Below are 20,817 nucleotides of genomic sequence, written 5' to 3' on the forward strand. Positions count from 1 at the left end.
AATATATAAAATTGCTGCTTTTGATGGACTGTATTCTGAATATATTAACACTTTCTGAAATTTAGCATCAGCAAATAAGATCTCATGAACAAGGAATTCTTTTCATTTTATTTATTTCTTTTTACATAGAATTCAAAAACCTTTGCATGTAATTGTTTTGTAGTTTTAAGTTTCTTTAGCATGAATTCAGTATACTTTGTACAACTGTGTGTTTTTCTGTAATGAGTACAAATAAAACAGTATTAATAAATATTTTCATACTTCATTGGACTCACTGAAATGAAAGACACATAAATTGGTGAAATGCAAGCATATGGATTTCCAAGTTCATTTCTGTTTGTGTCTAAGGATGCTCTGATGACAGGTTGTATAATAAAGGAATCATGGAGAATCAGTACACTGCATGAAATTTTTAAGAGTTGGCTGTCGAGAAATAGGGAGGAAATAAAACTTGATTTCAAAATTCTCTGGGTCAGCAATTAGGTCAATTTAACTAGTGCCACGGAGAAGAATAATTCTCCAAGGAGAAATTGAATAAGTGTCCCAGTCATATCCACAGAAGTGGTCTGAGTGCAATAAAACCTTAATGGTGCTCTAGGGATGGCAGATTGGCTGAGTGAATTAAAGCTGTTAGCCCACAAGCTTGCCGGGCTGGGGTCAGTCCCTGGAACCTGTGATGGGAGGACAGTAGTAACTCCCTAAATTGTCCTCTGATGTCCATATACCCACCATAGCACTGCTGTGATTATATCATTCTCTCTCATTCTCTCTCTCTCTCTCTCTCTCTCTCTCTCTCTCTCTCTCTCTCTCTCTCTCTCTCTCTCTCTCTCTTTCCCTTTCCCTCTCCCTCCCCCTGTCACTCATTCTACATCCTTCTACCTCCCTCTCTCCCTCTCTTTCTCTCATTCTACCTCCCTCTCTCCCTCTCCCTCTCTTCCTCCCCCTCTCTCTCCTTTCTCATACACAATAAATAAAACCATGTGTAACAATTTGTGATCTAGTTTGTGATGAGACAGAGTCTGCCAGGGTGACTCTGCTAATTGATATATGTAACAATTAGATTGATTCTTAGTTTCTAGATTAAGATCCCTTCAGCAGTCCATATTAGTAAAATATTTAATATGTAAACAGATAATCATTTCCATAAAATCCTTTGAAACCAAAAATTACAGGCATTGATCAGATCTATGAGTCAAGCCAATAATGAGACAGAGCTTAAGAATTAGAAGGATTTGCTTTGAAAAAAAATTTGATTCGTTTTCAAAAACTGCATCACTAAAACCTGTGCTATTTTCTTTTAAATTATTCTTTCGTTAAACTAAAAATTTCCACAGTATCATGGAAAGTAATATAAGGAATATCGACTATTTATTCCCACGTCAATTTAACATAAATATAAACTCTACCTCTCCTTTCCTTTCCCTGGTCTTTAAAATACTGTGCTTGCTAAAGCTTATTGTTGATGAGCTATTGTAGGAAAGAAAAAATACATTAAACATTCATACCAATCCATTCTTACAGTCATCTAAACCTGTGTATGTATATGTATGTATATGTGTGTATATATAGATATATGTATGTATATATGTGTATGTGTATGTGTATATATGTACACATTTATAAAGACACACACATATATGTTATACATATGTTATACATACTCTATAATTTTATAATATATGGTAGCATACTGAACTTCATTTTAAAATTATTATGAAACAGAGAAAATGTTTGGTTGTTTCATATGAATTACAGACTAGGTTACAACTACTTAACCGTACTTACCTGGTGATGTCAAACCTCTTAGATATCCAACAACATTAGACACTGTCTTAAATTTTGTGACTGTCTGTACCTGCAAACTGACAGTTCTCTTTTCTGTAAAAAAAAATTAAAAGACTCTTTAATCTATATTCTGGTGTTTGTTTCCCTCTAAACATTAGAAATTGTTTAGTTAGTACCATCAACAAAATAATTCCACAGAATTTGATAATCTCATATAGCTATAGTTACACTTTTTGTTGACAAGCATTTTACAATATTTTAAGCAGACATTGGTTTAGGAATCTGTTATTTTATGATGACCTTGAGAATATTACTCACTTCCTGATTCTGAAAGTCATGGAGAGATATGTCTATACCTCATATTTGTTACCACACAGTCTCCAAAACAAGAACACACCAGAAACTGCTGCTGTGGTTGAGAAAAAGCTGTTTGCAGATAGAGACAGAGGAAAATGGGAAGATACAATTGATTCTGTGAAAAGGACAGCACACACTTTCTCTGTGGGACTCACTGCTATTTTAACATGTAAAAACAATTATGAAGTACTTTACAATGCAACATTTCTACAACCCATTTTCATATAATGCATCCCATTTTCATAGATTGTATAATTAATCACTACTAATTTCTCTACTTTTTTAAAAAACATTTTATATATTTTATGTTTTGCATGCATGTGTTTTTGTGTACCACATATGTGCATTGCCCGTGGAGGCCAAAAGAAGGCATAGAATTTCTAGGGATTGGATTGATAATTTGAGGGTGGGTTATTTTGTTTGGTTTAGCTTAGAAAGCACTTCCTTATGGCTGACTCAGGAGGCAAAAGCAGTTAATGCCTGGAGTGATGATTTGAATCCTGTACCTGGAACCCATATAGTAGACAGAGAGAACTGAATTCAGGACATTGTCCTGTGTTCTTTAGTTCATGTTCCATGGTTCTTATGTGTTCCTTCCAATAAATAAATAAGTGTAATAAAAAAATTGAAGGTAGAAATAGTTTCTTGATTTAGTTACATGTAATCCACATGCTCTTAAGTTTTTGAAACACTAACATAGGATTTTTCTTTTTTATAATTTTATTTTTCATTGATATTTTACGTATTTACATCTCAAATGTTATCTCCTGTTTCCCCATTCCCATAGCCCCTTCACCCTTCTCCTGCTTCTATAAGGATGCTCCCATTCCCATCCACCCACTCCAACCTCACTGCCCTGGCATTACCCTACATTGGGAAAACAAGCCTTCACAGGATCAAGGACTTTTCCTCCCACTGATATTGGACAATGCCATCCTCTGCCACATATGTGGTTGGAGTCATGGGTCTCTCCATATGTACTCAGTGGTTTGTGGTTTAGACCGTGGTAGTTCTGGTGAGGTTCAGTTGGTGATCTGGTCCAGGTGTTGGCTGGTGAAAGTCAATTGTTATTACATAATGTATTGGATATTGTCTAATTGAAACTGCGATCATATAGATTTCTACTACTTTTGGGTTTATTTTAGATTTTCTATGTGTCTTTTTTTTAACCTTGGTCCTACTGTTTGAATTAAAATAGCTTCTGTATCATCACATAGTCTCCATACAATTACTTTAAACTGCTATTTTTATATGAAATTTAATACCAAATTTCCTGAAAACACTGTTGAGAGGTATTTCCCTAGGATTGCAAGGTACCCATAGACCTATCTGAGGAAATGATATTCACTCTTTTGTTATTACCATGGTAATACTTCTTAGTTATTATCAGATGCCTTTTGGTCTGTCAACAGAATTTTATATTTTCTCCTCAAAAGGTTTGTATACCTATTATTGAGTATACTTTTATGATTTCATACATATTTCACCAGCCATTTACTTTAAATTATTTGATTTATTTGCACTCCAGCTATTACCCTCCTCCTGAACACACCCCCGCCCCCATCCAACAGTTTCTCAGCCAATTCCTCTTCCCCCTTGGCTCCGAGAGGGTGCTCTCTCCCCCACCATGCCTCCACCTTCCCCTGGAGCCTAAAGTCCCTCAAGGATTAGGTGCATCTTCTCCCACTGATGCCAGACCAAGCAGACCTTCACTGTATGTGTGTGGGGGCCCTCGGACCAGCCAGTATGTGCTTGCTGCCTTGCTCACCAACCAAATAATGCCCTTTAATTTTATGCCTTTGATTTATAAGAACATTTCTAGATATCCTTCAGTATGACACAGGGTCCATAGGGTTATTAATTTTGGTAATTTTTAAGGAAGTCAGTTGGTTTTTCTTTCATCTCTTTAATGTGCATATATGAGTATCTGTGCAGATGTTCTTTGGCCCATAAGCATGCACACCTGTGTCTACACATGTGGAAACTAGAGTTTGACAACAGGGTGGCATATGGTATCATTCTCTATTGTTACATTTACTGATTTTCATGTGCATGTGTCTGAGGACTATGCTTGTCTCTGTGTGTGTGTGTGTGTGTGTGTGTGTGTGTGTGTGTGTGTGTGTGTGTGTGTATTTGTACCTGAAATTAGAGATTTGATGTTGATAGCAGGAATTTTCCTTGAGCACAGTCTACCTTAATCATTGAGATGGGGTCTTTCAGATGATCCCATTTCTACTTGATATGGCTAGTTTCACCAGCTAGTTTGCTCTGTAGATTCCAAGTACAGAAATAACTAATAAGCAAATATACTCCATCAACTTTTGATTTGGATTCTAGAAATACAATTTTCACTCTTTACAGGCATGTGTCAAGTTTTTGACCACTGACCTATGTTTCTAGCCCTCCTTTCATTGCTGAGCCATCTTCCCAGCCTCCCTTTATAGTCACACAAGGGCTCTCACTTAACCTGAAACTTAACCCCTGGATAGACAGACTGACAAGCAACGCCCAGGGGTCCTCCAGTCTCTTCCTCCAGAGGAGATCACAGATATTACCCACTGAGAAATCTCCTTAACCTCATTGCTTCTTGCTAGCAACCTATTATTTTGTCCTGGAGCCCATGCAGAGCAGACAGAAATTGGGCAAAACCAGAAGTCTTTGATCCTTGTCTTTTATTATTAACTTAAGTAGAATGTTTTTAACATTTTATCTTTTAAAACATTCTTGATATATGTTTCTGGGAATGCCTTTTATCAAATTAAGAAATTCAAACCTATTCTTTCTTGGCTAAGAGGTTTTCCCATAAGCAGATGTTGAGTCATCTATGGAAATAGCCAGAAGTGCTCTACTCTACAAAGTTGACAGATATTTGTATTTCTGGAATGAGCAGTTTTGTCAAGGCATGTGTTATCCTTGGTGTTATTTCATACATAACACATAAGTGTACTAGTGTAAATATTTATTTGGTAACATTACAGCTCCTTTGTTCTAGATTACTGTTATTATGTGGATTATACAAACTTCCAAATATTTTAGGCTCCTTCTATCTTCTTACAGATTCTATAAGATTATAAAAAGTGGATAATATCTCTTCTACTGAAAAAGCTAAGATTCAAATATGAAATATTTTCTTTATATTTCCTTACCACCATATCAAATATATATTGATACTTCTCAAATTTTACCTGAATATATTATTATATTCACCAAAATGTCTTCATTTAAATGATTTTCACTGCTTTTTAATCTTAATATATTCATAAGTTTAAGTATATAGACTTTCTATGTAGTTATAAAACATTAATGTTTATACATGGAGACCTACTATTTTACAGATACTTATTTTTAACACTTCTATTAAAACATCTGTATATTGATTTTAACTATTTTTAATAGCCAGTATTGTTTTGACATCCATTTCTTCTATAACTACAGATATCAAATGAGTTCTATAAGTCACTGATGCATTGGTATGAAGTGAGATTTGTTCAAGACCTATAGCTTATCTTGTGGATAGAGAATAATATTTTAGAAAACTTTAGTATCAACAATGCACAAACTATTCAGTAGTTTCAGAATTCCATATATTTTTCCAGTGTTCAAATTTGAAATTCATGTAATGCTTATTATTCTAGAAGCACTCTGTGTTTTCTCTATCAATAATTGCAAAATTATTACCCTTTTCTCCAGTGATAATGAATTTTCATATAACTTTAGCAATGCTGTGAGGTTTTTATCTATTAAATCTTCTGTCTCTCTGTCTCTGACTCTGTCTCTGTCTCTGTCTCTCTCTCTCTGGAGATATTGTTGCTGCTATGAAATGTAGCTTTGCCTAAGCAGCTGCTTATGCAGTTTTTTTGATGGAAACAGCAGTGTGTGTTTGTGTGTACACACGTGCACATGCTTGCATGCAAGTGCACACATGTGTATATGTTCAGGCTAGCATGTACATGTGTGTACATGTAGGCGGAGGCCAAAGGATAACTACATTTCAAGAGGCTTCTCTCTGGATCTATCCTATATATTTTTGAGGCAGAGTCTCTAACTGAACAGGAACTCTTGAAGGAAGTTAGACTGTCTGGCCAGTGAGCATTAGGGATGTACTTTTCTTTGCCTCTCTAGCACTGGCATCACAGTTGGCACTGCCACACCAGGCTTTGTTATGAGGTTTATGGGACTAAAACTTGGATGTTTTTGCTTTTGAAGCACATGCTTTACAACCAAGCTATCACTCCACTTCCAAAATGCTATACAGATTCTGATGGATTAATTCTGTGTGCATTGTTTTCACAAGGCTTCTCTTTACTATCCAACAAAATTGTAATGTGACCAATCAATCTTGCCTTGTCTTAATATTCCTCTGGTAAATTTCCCCATAGCTATTGTTGCTGCTATGAAGAGTAGCTTTGCCTAAGCAGCTGCTTATGCAGCTTTTTTGATGGAAACAGCAGTAGAGGCACCATTTCATCAGTTTAGTCAATTAGCACAGAGTCAGAGAAAAGACTGACAACCACTTTTCCATTTATACTATAATCTCTCAGGTAACAGAACAACTGCTTTAAGGAGCGCTGTGCAAAGTATAGGTCCAAATAATAAAATAGTAACTTAGCAAAATGTCACATTTCTTCTATTTATCTTTATTCTCATCTATGTGTGTCCTGCTATGTACTAATATATTGAGATATATATATATATATATACATATATATATATACATATATATATACACACACACACACACACACACATATATATATATATATATATTCTATTTTCTTTCAATCCAACAGAACCATGATCATACTTTAAATTTGGGCTAACCTGACATTCTAAAGGTCCTAAAGGTCCATTTACCACTGCTGCCATTACTAAAGTAAACGACCCACTGACAAGGCAAAGTGCCTGTTCATAAAAGCAACACTAGATGTCCTGTATTTTGCGCAAGGAGTAATTTAGCTCTCTGCAGCATATTCTACAGTACAAATAAGAGGAAGCAACAAAAATACCCCTAACAGAGAAATGGCTTAGAAAATAATGATAAATATGCAGCTGTTCAAATGGAAAAAAATATTGAGAAATATTAACACAGTGCAAGTGATACAGATAGGTCCACAGGATGCATGAAATGGCTACACTCAGATCATATGGACAGACACTGTGAAGACAGAGTAATTACCAAGTAGGACAGAAATCAGGTTAGTCAGGCCTCCCCATGCCTACCGGGCTGAAACTCTATTGCAAAGAGATTGCAAAAACTTTCCTTTTCAGGTATTTATTTCCTTCTCTAAATCTCCAGAGATGGTCCTTGTAAAACTCAAGGATATATTTTTCTTCCTACGACAGCATCTAATAACAAAAAAACAAAAAAAAACAAAAAAAAAAAAAACAAAAACCCTTGACACTTAAACTGCCTACTGAACTGGCAGAAAATCAGGGTACTTTAGAATAGTTTCATAATACCTGAAGAAATTGCCACTTAGCCCATTGACTCAGGAAGGTGTAGACTAGGTCCTGACCCTAAGCCGTGTCTCCCCATTAATCATAAGGGAGGAAAATGTTAAATAGATTGCAGCAAGAGCTCACATAAGAGATGTACATGCATGTAGTGGCCATTTCCGATTGTCAATTTGATTATATCTGGAATGAACTACAATTCAGAATTGGAATGCTCACCTGTCATCCTAATCTTGAGGCTGGGAAATGCAAGTTTCTACCTGGATCTTGGAAAGAACATCTTGAGGCATATTTGCTATGAATCCCAAGAGACTAAAGCAAGATGATCTCTGAATTCAAGGATATCTGGGACAAAGAAAGTCCCAGATCCTTGTGTGGTGGTACACATCTTTAATCTGGGCCACATCTTCTGCTAGAGACCTACATAAGGACATTGAAGGAAGGAAAATTCTCTCTTCTTCACTTGACTGCCTGGTGGGACTGAGCAACTGCTAGATTTCCATACACAGCTGCTGCTGACCATTGTTGAGGAGTTAGACTTCCCTTACTATATAGAGATTACTCATAAGTTCTGTGACTCTGGAGAACCCGACTAATACAATGTACAACTAAATAAGATGGCACAATACACTGCTAATGCACCCCACAATGTCACCAATTTTAACAGACATGATGCCATAAATGATGTGACTAAGACCTGGAACACACCAGATATCAATTAGGACCAAGGCTAAAATAATTAAATGATTGTTATATAACGTATAATAGTTCTAAGAAATATAACAAAAGACATACTGGTTATAAAAAAGGATAGATACAAAGTCTTGATGTTAACATGGAGAAATACTTCCAGAGAGTCAACAGAGATGATAGAAACCAAACAAGTACAGCCAAAAGATAAAAGAAATAAAAATGGGAGCTCTATAAATAATATCAGAAGCAGTATATAAATGAGGGACAAATGGTGAAAATAATTGAAAAATAGTAAAAGAAGAAAACACCAATTTATTTTAGGGTAAAAGTAAACAAACAAACAAAACGAACAACCAGGAAAGAAAGAATCTGAAAGTTGTCAAAGTGAAAAACAGGGATGGGAGCAGCAGCACGAGAGAGAGATGACAAAGAATGGGGAAGGAAACAACAGTCAAGGCATTGATGAGATTAGTGAAGGACATTGAGAACACAGGTGAATGTAAGAGTTGACGAGATGCACTGGTCACAACTGGAATGTGAATCCAGTTGTTTGGTAGTTTGGTAGCTATTTGATAGCAGAAGCAGGCAGAACCTTAGTGTAGGAGGAAGAGTTCCAACAAGCAAGTGTCTGACTTGTCAGACTACAGTGAAAAAAAAACTTCCTTTGGAGACAGGGCAAGCAGCAACAGCTGATTACATACAGATGATCTGATCACATTACTTAGCCGGTGTAGTATCATGAGAAACAAATGATCTTATATGAAATGGAAAAACAGGTGAGTGATGGAGATAGATATATGTATGACTGGTAGCTGTATATACTGAGAGATAATTAGATGGTATGCATCAAGTGATCACATATCAGTGTATTGATATCCTTATATATTTTGGTTGAAATATAATATGAAAGATAACTATATTCTAAGCCTTGTTTCTTGACTAATATTTTAAAGAACTTCTCCAAAGCCACAAACATGGGAAGCCTGTAGTTCTTACTTTCTAGACAAGAATATCTTTTTAAAATAATATTTTTTAACTTTTTGAGAAATGTCTATAAGCAAGGTTGAGGTAGAAACGTATGAGATCATTTTGAAATTCCTATTCTACCAGAAACTAAGAAATGAGCCAAGAAAAATGTGGAGTAGCAAAAGGCACAGAATGCAGGCTGAGGTTGCAATACTGGGCAAGGTTCGATAATTGTACTTAAAAAATGAAAGTATTTTCTTGTAGATTTTGTAACAATAAACACATAGTCAGGCAGAAAATAATGTGGGATGATAGGGAAGAATTTTAAGAGAGTGATGTGGAGGGTAGATTAGATCAAAACAAATTATATGCATGTATAAAATTATCCTGCATTAAAAAGTTGGAGAAAATTGAAAAGAATATTTTCTGGCATGTACATTAAAAACAATTAAACTATATAAAATTAGATTAAAAGATATGATTAAAAAAATCAAGGAAGCTCATTGTGTTGTTGCATGGCTTTGATCCCAGGACTTGAGAGTAGAAGTGGACGATAAAGAGTCGAAGGCTAGCCTGGTCTAAACAGATAGCCCAGAACAGCTTGTGAGAGACAATAATGAATAGACTCAACCAGTTGTATCTATGCATGTATTCATTTATATCTGTGGGCAACAATGATGCTTAAAGAAGAGAAGGCTGTGAAATGAGGGGGAAATGTAGAAGAAAGAATGGGGATAAGGAAATTATAGCACTACCTTTTAATTCAAGTGAAAGAAAGGCACTGGCAATGTAGCTTAGTGTCAGGCACAACACTGGCTCAGCACACAGGAGACAAGTCATTATGGAAGACAGCAAAATTATTTAATTAAAACTACGTGGCCATGGGAAAGGAAGAGCTGTTATTTTAATAACATTCAGAATTTTCAAAGAACGAACAATCAAATCCATCATGCAGGCTTCGATTAAATTCTGATTTGACCAACCAACATTTCTTTTTAGATAGCAAAGATACTTAAGCTTGAAGTACTGGAGAAATTTACAGAATGCTAGTCTGGTTAAACATGATTCGAGTCACGATTACAGGGTTCTCATTCCCTTCTCTCATCTACAGAAGCATCCATTGAAGTCCATGACATTTGCTTTGGAGAACTTTGGCAATAGGAGCAGCATTGTGATACTGTGTTAGAGCAAAAGCAAGAAAAGAAAATTGGCCTAAAGGTGTCTGATCAGTTTATGGGTTTGTTTAAACTGTTGTCTCTGAAGTTGAGTATGATAGCAAAATTCCATAATAAAACTGTTAAGCCAATCCCAGCAAAGATAGTATTATATTATAACTTCTTGATTAGTTAGGAAAACAAATACAAACTCAATAATAATTGGATAGTAATGTTTATAAAAAATAAAAATTCCAATCAAATTAGAAAAAATTCATTCACTATGGAGTGAAATTGGTACATGTAATTAAACAATGTCATCAGTAATTTGGTCATCACTCCAACAATAATGAAGACTAATAGGTAGAAGTAGTAGAAATGTAGGCAGGATGCATACATCAGTTCAGACTGGTCTGAAAAAGAAAAGTAGAAATGTGTGCCTTGAATTAAGAAAACATGCAAGCACAGTATTCCACAGTATTCAGTGGTAGAGCAAAATGACACCATTTATCATAAAGAAGAAGCAATGGGAAAGACACAGCATTGCTATTGCCGATTTTCATAGCCTGAAAGAATTAACTAGAAAGTTGCATACTGGGTAATCTGAAGAATTGGTCTGGAAAATTAAAGAGGCATTGGTGGAAATGAGAAGAGAAGTCAGATTCAGGGAAACAGGAGAAAGGACAGTACTAAGCAATCCATGAGGCTGATTTGAGATTCCTGCCACTGGGACACTATTGAAATGATAGATGCCAGTGAAGTATGTAGCAGAAAGATGATAAAGATGATAATGGTTACAATGGTTGTGTTATTTGTTATAATTGTTGTATTATTTGTTATAATTTTTGTGTTGTTTGTTGTAATTATTGTTATTTGTTATTTATGGTTGTGGTTTTGATTGTGATGATTATACTATTGGTTATTATGATTGGTTATAATATTTGTGTTATTGGTTATAATGGTTGTGGTACTTGTCCTGGGAGGGTTCAGATATAGGGGCAACCCTGTCTGCAGTTTGCTTTTTTCCCCCCATCTTTATTAAATTGGGTGTTTCTTATTTATATTTCAAATGTTATTCCCTTTCCCGGTTCCAGGAAAACATCCCTCTAAGCCCTCCCCTTCCCACTCTATATGGCTGTTCCACTCTCCATTCTCCCCCACTTACCGCCCTCCCCCCAAGAGTCCTGTTCACTGCAGTACAACCTTGGCAGGACCAACGGCTTCCCCTTCCACTGGTGCCCTTACTAGTCTATTCATTGCTACCTATGCAGTTGGAGCCCAGGGTCAGTCAATGTAAAGTCTTTGGGTAGTGGCTTAGTCCCTGGAAGCTCTGGTTGGTTGGCATTGTTGTTCATATGGGGTCTCAGGTCCCTTCAGCTCTTTCAGTCCTTTCTCTGATTCCTTAAATGGGGATCTCGTTCTAAGTTCAGTGGTCTGCTCCTGGCATTTGCCTATGTATTTGCTGTATTCTGGCTGTGTCTCTCAGGAGAGATATATATCCGGTATCTGTCAGCCTGCACTTCTTTGGTTCATCCATCTTATCTAGTTTGGTGGCTGTCTATGGATGAGCCACATGTGCGGCAGGCTCTGAATGGGCGTTCCTTCAGCCTCTGTTCTAAACTTTGCCTCCCTATCCCCTCTTAAGGGTATTCTTGTTCCTCTTTCATGGAAGGAGCGAGGCATCCTTTGGTCATCCTTCTTGAGTATCATGTGTTCTGTGCATCTAGGGTAATTCGAGCATTTGGGCTAATATCCACTTCTCAATGAGTGTATACCATATGTGTTTTTCTGTGATTGGGTTACCTCATTCAGCATGATATTTTCTAGTTTCATCCATTTGCCTATGAATTTCATAAAGTCATTGTTTTTGATAGCTGGGTTGTATTCCATGGTGTAGATGTACCACATTTTCTGTATCCATTCCTACGTTGATGAACATCTGGGTTCTTTCCATCTTCTGCCTATTGTAAATAAGGCAGCTATGAGCATAATGGAGCATGTGTCTTTGTTATATATTTGAGCATCTTTTGGGTATATGCCCAAGAGTGATACAGCTGGGTCCGCAGGTAGTGCAATTATATGAAGAACCTCCAGACTGATTTCCAAAATGATTGAACCAGTCTGCAATACCACCAACAGAGGAGTGATCCTCTTTCTCAACATCCTCACCAGCATCTGCTGTCGCTGGAGAGCTTGATCGTAGCCATTCTGACTGTTGTGAGATAGAATCTCAGGGTTGTTTTGATTTGGATTTCTCTTATGATGAAAGATTTTGAACATTTCCTTAGGTTCTACTCAGCCATTCGACATTCCTCAGCTGTGAATACTTTGTTTAGCTCTGAACACCATTTTTAATAGAGTTATTTGCCTCCCTGCAATCTAACTTCGTGAGTTCTTTATATATTTTGGATATAAGCCCTCTATCAGTTGTAGGATTGGTAAAGATCTTTTCCCAATCTGTTGGTTGCCATTTTGTCCTAATGAAAGTGTCTTAGAGAAGACACTTAGAGAAGCTTTGCAGTTTTATGAGATCCCATTTGTTGACTCTTGATCTTAGAGCATAAGCCATTGGTGTTTTGTTCAGGAAATTTTCTCCAGGGCCCATGTGTTTGAGATTATTCCCCGCTTTTTCTTCTGTTAGTTTGAGTGTATCTGGTTTGATGTGGAGGTCCTTGATCCACTTGGACTTAAGCTTTGTACAGGGTGATAAACATGGATTGATCTGCATTCTTCTACATGCTGACCTCCAGTTGAACCAGCACCATTTGCTGAAAATGCTGTCTTTTTTCCATTGCATGGTTTTGGCTCCTTTGTCAAAAATCAAGTTGCCATAGGTGTGTGGGTTCATTTCTGGGTCTTCAGTTCTATTCGACTGGTCTATCTGCCAGTCTCTGTATCAATACCATACAGTTGTTTTCACTATTGCTCTGTAATACTGCTTGAGTTAAGGGATAGTGATTCACCCAGAAGTCCTTTTATTGTTAGGATAGTTTTAGCTACCCTGGGTTTTTTGTCATTCCAGATAAATTTGAAAACTGTTCTGTATAACTCTATGAGGAAATATATTGTAATTTTGATGGGGTTTGCATTGAATCTATAGATCTCTTTTGTTAAAATGACAATTTTTACTACATTAATCCTGCCAATCCATGAGCATGGGAGATCTTTCCATCTTCTGAGATCTTCAATTTCTTTCTTCAAAGGCCTGAAGTTCTTATAAGCAGATCTTTCACTTGCTTGGTTAAAGTGACACCAAGATATTTTATGTTATTTGGGACTATTATGAAGGGTGTCGTTTCCCTAATTTCTTTCTCAGCTTGTTTCTCTTTTGTGTAGAGGAAAGCTATTCATTTATTTGAGTTAATTTTATACCCAGCCACTTTGCTGAAGGTGTTAATCAGGTTTAGTAGATCTCTGGTGGACCTTTTGGGATCCCTTAAATATACTATTGTATCATCTGCAAATAGTGATATTTTGACTTTTTCCTTTCCAATCTCTATCCATTTGATATCCGTTTGTTGTCTGATTGCTCTGGATAGGACTTCCAGAACTGTATTGAATAAGTAGGGAGAGAGTGGGCAGCCTTGTCTAGTCCCTGATTTTAATGGGATTGCTTCAAGTTTCTCTCCATTTAGTTTAATGTTAGCTACTGGTTTGCTGTATGGCTTTTACTATGTTTAGGTATGGGCCTTGAATTCCTGTTCTTTCCAGGATTTTTATTGTGAAGGGGTTTTGAATTTTGTCAAATGCTTTCTCAGCATCTAATGAAATGATCATGTGGTTTTGTTCTTTCAGTTTGTTTATATAATGAATTACATTGATGATTTTCCATATTTTAAACCATCCCTGCATACCTGAGATGAAGTCTACTTGATCATGATGGATGATTGTTTTGATGTGTTCTAGAATTTGGTTTGCAAGAATTTTATTGAGTATTTTTGTGTCAATATTCATAAGGGAAATTGGTTTGAAGATCTCTTACTTTCTTGGGTCTTTGTGTGATTTCGCTATAAGTATAGTTGTGACTTCATAGAAGGAATTCAGTAGCGCTCTGACTGTTTCAATTTTGTGGAATAGTTTGGACAGTATTGGTATGAGGTCTTCTATGAAGGTGTGATAGAATTCTGCACTGAACCCATCTGGACCCGGGCTCTTTTTGGTTGAGTGACTTTTAATGATTGCTTCTATTTCTTTAGTAGTTATGGGGTTGTTTAAATGGTTTATCTGCTCTTGATTTAACTTTGCTACCTGTATGTGTCTAGGAAATTATCCATTTTTCCAGATTTTCAAGTTCTGTTGAATATAGGCTTTTGTAGTAAGATCTGAGGTATTTGACTATCCTTTGATTCTGTTGTTATGTCTCCCTTTCCATTTCTGATTTTGTTAATTTGGACACACACTCAGTGTCCTCTGGTTAATCTGGCTAAGGGTTTATCTATCTCGTTGATTTTCTTAAAGAATCAGCTTTTGGTTTGTTGATTCTTTTTATAGTCCCTTTTGTTTCTACTGGGTTGATTTCAGCTCTGAGTTTGATTATTTCCTGCCTTCTACTCATCCTGGGTGCATTTGCTTCTTTTTGTTCTAGAGCTTTTAGGTGGGCTGTCAAGCTGCTGATATATGCTCTCTCCTGTTTCTTTCTGCAGGCACTCAGAGCTATGAGTTTTCCTCTTAGCACAGCTTTCATTGTGTCCCATAAGTTTGGGTATGTTGTACCTTCATTTTCATTATATTCTAAGAAGTTTTTAATTTCTTTATTTCTTCCTTGACCAGGTTATCATTGAGTACAGTATTGTTTAACTTTCATGTATATGTGGGCATTCTTTCCTTAGTGTTATTGAAGACCAGCTTTAGCCCGTGGTGATCTGGGTGGTCTGATAGGACACGTTGGATTATTTCTATCTTTCTGTATCTGATGAGGCCTGTTTTGTCCACGATTATACAGTCAATTTTGGAGAAAGTAACATGAGATTGTGAGAAGAAGGTATATCATCTTGTTTTAGGGCAGAATGTCCTATAAATGTCTGTTAAGTCTATTTGGTTCATAAATTCTCTTAGTCTGTCTATGTCTTTCTTTAATTTCTGCTTCCATGATCTGTCCATTGATGAGATTGGGGTGTTGAAATCTCCTACTATTATTGTGTGAGGTGCAATGTGTGCTTTGAGCTTTAGTAAGGTTTCTTTTATGTATGTAGGTGCCCTTTAATTTGTGCATAGATATTTAGGATTGAGAGTTCTTCTTGGTGGATTTTTCCCTTGATGTATATGAAGTGTTCTTCCTTATCTTTTTTGATGACTTTTGGTTGAAAACAATTTTATTCGATATTAGAATGGCTACTCCAGCTTGCTTCTTCAGACCATTTGCTTGGAATGTTGTTTTCCAGTCTTTTACTCTAAGGTAGTGTCTGTCTTTGTCCTGAGGTGTGCTTCAGGTAGGCAGAAAAATGCTGGGTCCTCATTACATATTCAGTTTGTTAATCTTTGTCTTTTTATTGGGGAGTTGAGGCCATTGATGTTGAGAGATATTAAGGAATAGTGATTGTTGCTTCATGTTAGCTTCCTATTTGCATGTGAGATTATGTTTCTGTCCTTGTCTTCTCTTTGTTTTGTTGAAAAACAATTACTTTCTTGCTTTTTCTACAGTGTAGCTTGCCTCCTGGTGTTGGATTTTACCATTTATCATCTGTTTTAGGGCTGAATTTATAGAAAGATATTGTTTAATGTTCGTCTTGTCATGAAATATCTTGGTTTCTCCATCTATGATAATTGAGAGTTTGGCTGGATACAGTGACCTGGGCTGGCATTTGTGCTCTCACAGGATCTGTATGATATCTCTCCAGGATCTTCTGGCTTTCATAGTCTCTGGTGAGAAGTCTGATTCTGATAGGTCTGCCTTTATATGTTACTTGATCTTTTTTCCCTTACTGCTTTTAATATTATTTCTTTGTTTTGTGCATTTGGTGTTTTGACTATTATGTGATTGGAGGAGTTTCTTTTTTGGTCCAATCAATTTGGAGTTTTGTAGGCTTCTTGTATGGTTATGGACATCTCTTTCTTTAGTTTAGGGAAGATTTCTTCTATGATTTTCTTGAAGATATTTACAGGTCCTTTGATTTGGGAGTCTTCACTCTCTTCTATACCTACTATCTTTAGGTTTGATCTTTTCATTGTGTCCTGGATTTCCTGTATGTTTTGGGATAGTAGCTTTTTCCATTTTTCATTATCTTTGACAGTTGTGTCGATATTTTCTATGGAATCTTCTCCTAAGATTCTCTCTTCAATCTCTTGTATTCTGTTGGTGATACAAGCATATGTGACTCCTGATCTCTTCCCTATTTTTTCTATCTCCAGGGTTGTCTCCCTTTGTGCTTTCTTTATTGTTTTTATTTCCATTTTTAACTCCTGGATTCTTTTGTTCCTTTCCTTCTCCTTTTTTTTTTTTTGGTTTTTTTTTGTTTGTTTGTTTGGTTGGTTGGTTGGTTTTTTTTGTTTTGTTTTTGTTTTTTTGTTGTTGTTGTTGTTGTTTGTTTTTTGTTTTTTGTTTTTTCCAGTAGTTCTTTAAAGGGTTTTTTTTTTTTTGGGTTTCCTCTTTAAGGGCTTCAGGTTGTTTTCTTGTGTTGTCTTGTATTTCCTTAAGGGAGTTATTTATGACCTTCTTAAAGTCCTCCATCATCATGATAAAATGTGATTTTGAATCTAGATATTGCTTTTCTGGTGTGTTTAGATATTCAGTATTTGCTTTGGTGGGAGAATTGGGCTACATGATGCCAAGTAGTCTTAGTTTCTGTTGCTTCCGTTCCTGTGGTTGCCTCTTGCCATTAGGTTGTCTCTGGTATTACCTTGTTTTGCTATTTCTGACAGTGGCTTGACCATCCTATAGGCCTGTATGCCAGACGTGCTGTAGACCTGTTTTCCTGTTTTCTTTCAGCCAGTTATGGGAACAGAGTGTTATGCTCTCAGGCTTGTAGTCGTTCCTGTCCACTGGCTTTCAGCTTTCCCTGGGGGGGGGGGGTAGAAGGGTTGCCCATCCTTCTTCTAGGTCCCTGTGGGCAGGGGGCCCAGATGGTGCCAGGCCTTTCCCTGTAGTGTCAGAAATGTGGGTAGAGAGTAGTCTCCTCTGGTTTCTGAGGCATGTCTGCCCATCTGAATAGCTAGCTCTCCCTCCCACGGGATTTGGATGTAGGGAGCTGTCAGAACAAGTCTGTTCAGATCCTGGTGCAGTCTAGACTGCAGGGCTCCTGCAGCTTGACTGCCTCTATCTTCCTGTACCCAGATGAACTCGATAGTTTCCTCTTGAGCCAGCGATGTGGGCAAAGGTGGGCAGAAGTGGCGGTCTCTCCTGCCCTGCAATCTCAGGATTGTCCATACTTCTGGGTATGGACAGCTCTCTCTCCCACAGGGTTTGGTAGGAGGGATCTGTGGGCCAGGATCAGTGAGATTTTGGCACCAGCTATAAACTGGAAGCGTCCAGTCCCAGAGGAATTTTGTCTTTGTGTGTCTTGAGTCCACCAGGCAGTTCACTTAGAGCAGAAAAATTGGCCTTACCTCTGGTCTTGGGCCTGATGTAGCTCCTATGGGCTAGGTTTCAGCTCTCCGAGAGGGCTGTAACCAGAAGGGCTTGCCCCTACTTCTTCTAGGTCCCTGTGCGCAGTGGGCCTAGATGGCCCTAGGCATTTTCCTCTAGAGTCAGAAATGAGGGCGGAGAGTAGTCTCCTCTGGTTTCCCAGGCATGTCTGCACCTCTGAAGGTATAACTCTCCCTCCCATGGAATTTGGGTACAGGAAACTGTTTGACCTGGTCCGTTCAGATCTGGGTGCAGTCTGGACCGCAGGACTCAAGCAGCTTGATTGCCCCCATCTTCCTGTTCCCAGATGCACTATACAGTTTCCTCTTGGGTCAGGGATGTGGTCAAAGGTGGGCAGAAGTGGCAGTCTCTCCTGCTCTGCAGTCTCAGGATTGCCCACACTTGTGGGCGATCAGCTCTCTCTCTCAGGGTTTGGGAGCAGGGAGCTGTGGGCCAGGATTGGTGGGGTTCAGGTGCTAGTTAGAAACCCTGCAGTTTGCTTTTCAATAGCTAAGAGACATGTAATTTTTATTATACTTTCAAGCTTTCAGTAATACTAATTTTATTTCAAAATGAAAAAAAATAACTTGAAATTTGACATGAGGAATTTATAAAAAGATGCAACTGCAATTTATTATTTAAATACTCCGGAAACACGTGTGTGGATTTCCAGCTACTTAAATTACCTTTCCAATTGCAAAAATGTTACCTTTAAAATATGACATCCAAAGTTCAAAAGATTCCAATAAGACAAAAAATTGATTCACTTAGAAACATTCCTATTCAAATAGAGTGAGTTGTATCAGAGTTGAGAAACATGAGAGTGCTCCTCTGTGTTCCTTAATTCCATCTAGTTCAGAAAAGTATCTGCTACAGATGTACACTCTAAAGACAAAAGTGTCTTTCATTTTGCCTGTTGTTAAGGTCAACTGGTTCTTAGTCTTTGTCTCAGAACACAAACAAGGCTTTTGTTTCCAACAAACCTTAGCAAAATATTTATTTTGGAAATATCCCATAGCTTTCCAAAAGATGTGATGAATCACACTCACAACCAGCTTTGATTTCCAATTATAGTATTTGAGTTTCTCTTGCTTTACTATACACAGTTCATTCTGTTTTCTGACTTTAATAGAAATCTTGTCCATTCACTATGCTTGAGAATTTTTGTAGGTGAGTTAAAAGTAGAATTTCTTCTAAGATTGGGGATGTGCTGTGCTCAGGCGTGTGTGTGTGTGTGTGTGTGTGTGTGTGTGTGTGTCTGTGTCTGTGTCTCTGTGTGTGTGTGTTCAGTTTCTCTACCTATCATGGGGATTAAATGTTGCTATAGACTCATGCTTTCAATTATTAGTGTTTGATAATCTTTTAAAAATGCCGACTATTTACAGAAAAAGCATAATATTAGTTGATGTATCCTATGGCAGTGTAACCAATCATTTATTTAAAGAAATAACCTAACCTTATTTTCATTAAAAACATATACATATATTCACAACCACATTCATACATGTGAATAAGTTTGCATTGGAAAAAATACGCATTTCCCTTTTAGTAATGTTGTATGAATATAGAGACACTTTTAATTATATAGCTATCAGAAAGAGAAGCCAAACCTTTTTGTAAGAGTGAAATTTGAGAAAATTGGTTGATTTCCCACATCATACTACCAAACTTCTTTAACTCACAAATCATTGGATCTATCAGAAAACTAATCTTCTGAAAAACTGCCTGATCTACACAGTTCCCATTTGTCTATCAAAATCTATTATTTATACTTTCTTCATGCCAGTACCCCAGGAGAATGGCTTTTGTGAAGAACATCATCCGGCTCTTAGAATGTTGGGTTTAGGCAGAGTAGATGTAATGGAAAGTTTCAGCAATGATCATAGGCTGTGGATTTGAAATATCAGAGGATTAACATTACATCACTCTCCTTGAATGATTTCTCACTGTTGAAGAGTAGATTGCTTAACCAAAGGACAAAGCTCATCTCTTAGAAGCTCAGTGTTGATGATCCCTGTAACTGTCATCACATTTCATAGCGGTTTGGATTTAGAGATAGCAGTAATTACTAGGCCAGGTAAGTGGTAGCAGGAATGATGTACCTTTTCTGTTTAGATTTGTGCTACATCTTCTACATGGTCTTCTGGCTACATGGCCATGTAGTGTTCATTTTTAGTATATTATTTACTTTTTTAATATCACTTTATATTGTAAGTCAATTAATCGTTGTATAGACACCAACTCATTTGGTTTTGTTGCTAAGTTGTGCAGACACAGAGCGGTGATGCTTTTCTTTGCCAGCAATGTGGTAGCCTGGGATACTGGACTAAATTTCCTAGTAAAAATGATGTACAACAATACCAAGCAACCAGAGCTTCCAGGGACTAAGCCACTACCTAAAGACTATACATGGACTGACCTTGGACTCTGACCTCATAGGTAGCAATGAATATCCTAGTAAGAGCACCAGTGGAAGGGGAAGCCATGGGTCCTGCTAAGACTGAACCCCCAGTGAACTAGACTGTTGGGGGGAGGGCTTTGTAAATGAAAATAAAATACTTTTATAAAAAAATGATTTACAATGTCAAGTAACTTTTGATATTAATATGAGAGAAACAGCAAACATTAAGCCATTATTGGGTCAAAATTAAAGTTGGAATGTAAAGACAAATAAATTAATTATGAATCTGTTTAGAAGCTAATGGAATTTGATGAATCTGGGACACTTTCCCAATAACCCTATGAGGTCAAAGGGCAAAAGAGAAGTATGGGCACTGCAGACCAGTCATCTCTAAAGACTGACGTTCTACTGTTATCAGGTGGCCTCCACCCCACTATAGTTTCCAT

The 20,817-nt window shown here is 37.1% G+C and overlaps 1 protein-coding gene across 2 annotated transcripts in view; it reads right to left on the bottom strand.

The window, feature by feature from the left end:
* Nucleotides 1-20,817, bottom strand: part of Naaladl2 (N-acetylated alpha-linked acidic dipeptidase-like 2) — a 1,374,648-nt gene that overhangs the window by 409,117 nt on the left and 944,714 nt on the right. For both annotated transcript variants that reach the window (XM_087630578.1, NM_001447432.1), the window contains 1 exon segment: nt 1,786-1,878. In XM_087630578.1, the coding sequence (XP_087486704.1) occupies nt 1,786-1,878 (93 nt within the window).

The sequence above is a fragment of the Rattus norvegicus genome, chromosome 2 (genome assembly GCF_021556685.1).
Source record: "Rattus norvegicus strain SHRSP/BbbUtx chromosome 2, alternate assembly SHRSP_T2T, whole genome shotgun sequence".
Classification (NCBI taxonomy): Eukaryota; Metazoa; Chordata; class Mammalia; order Rodentia; family Muridae; genus Rattus; species Rattus norvegicus.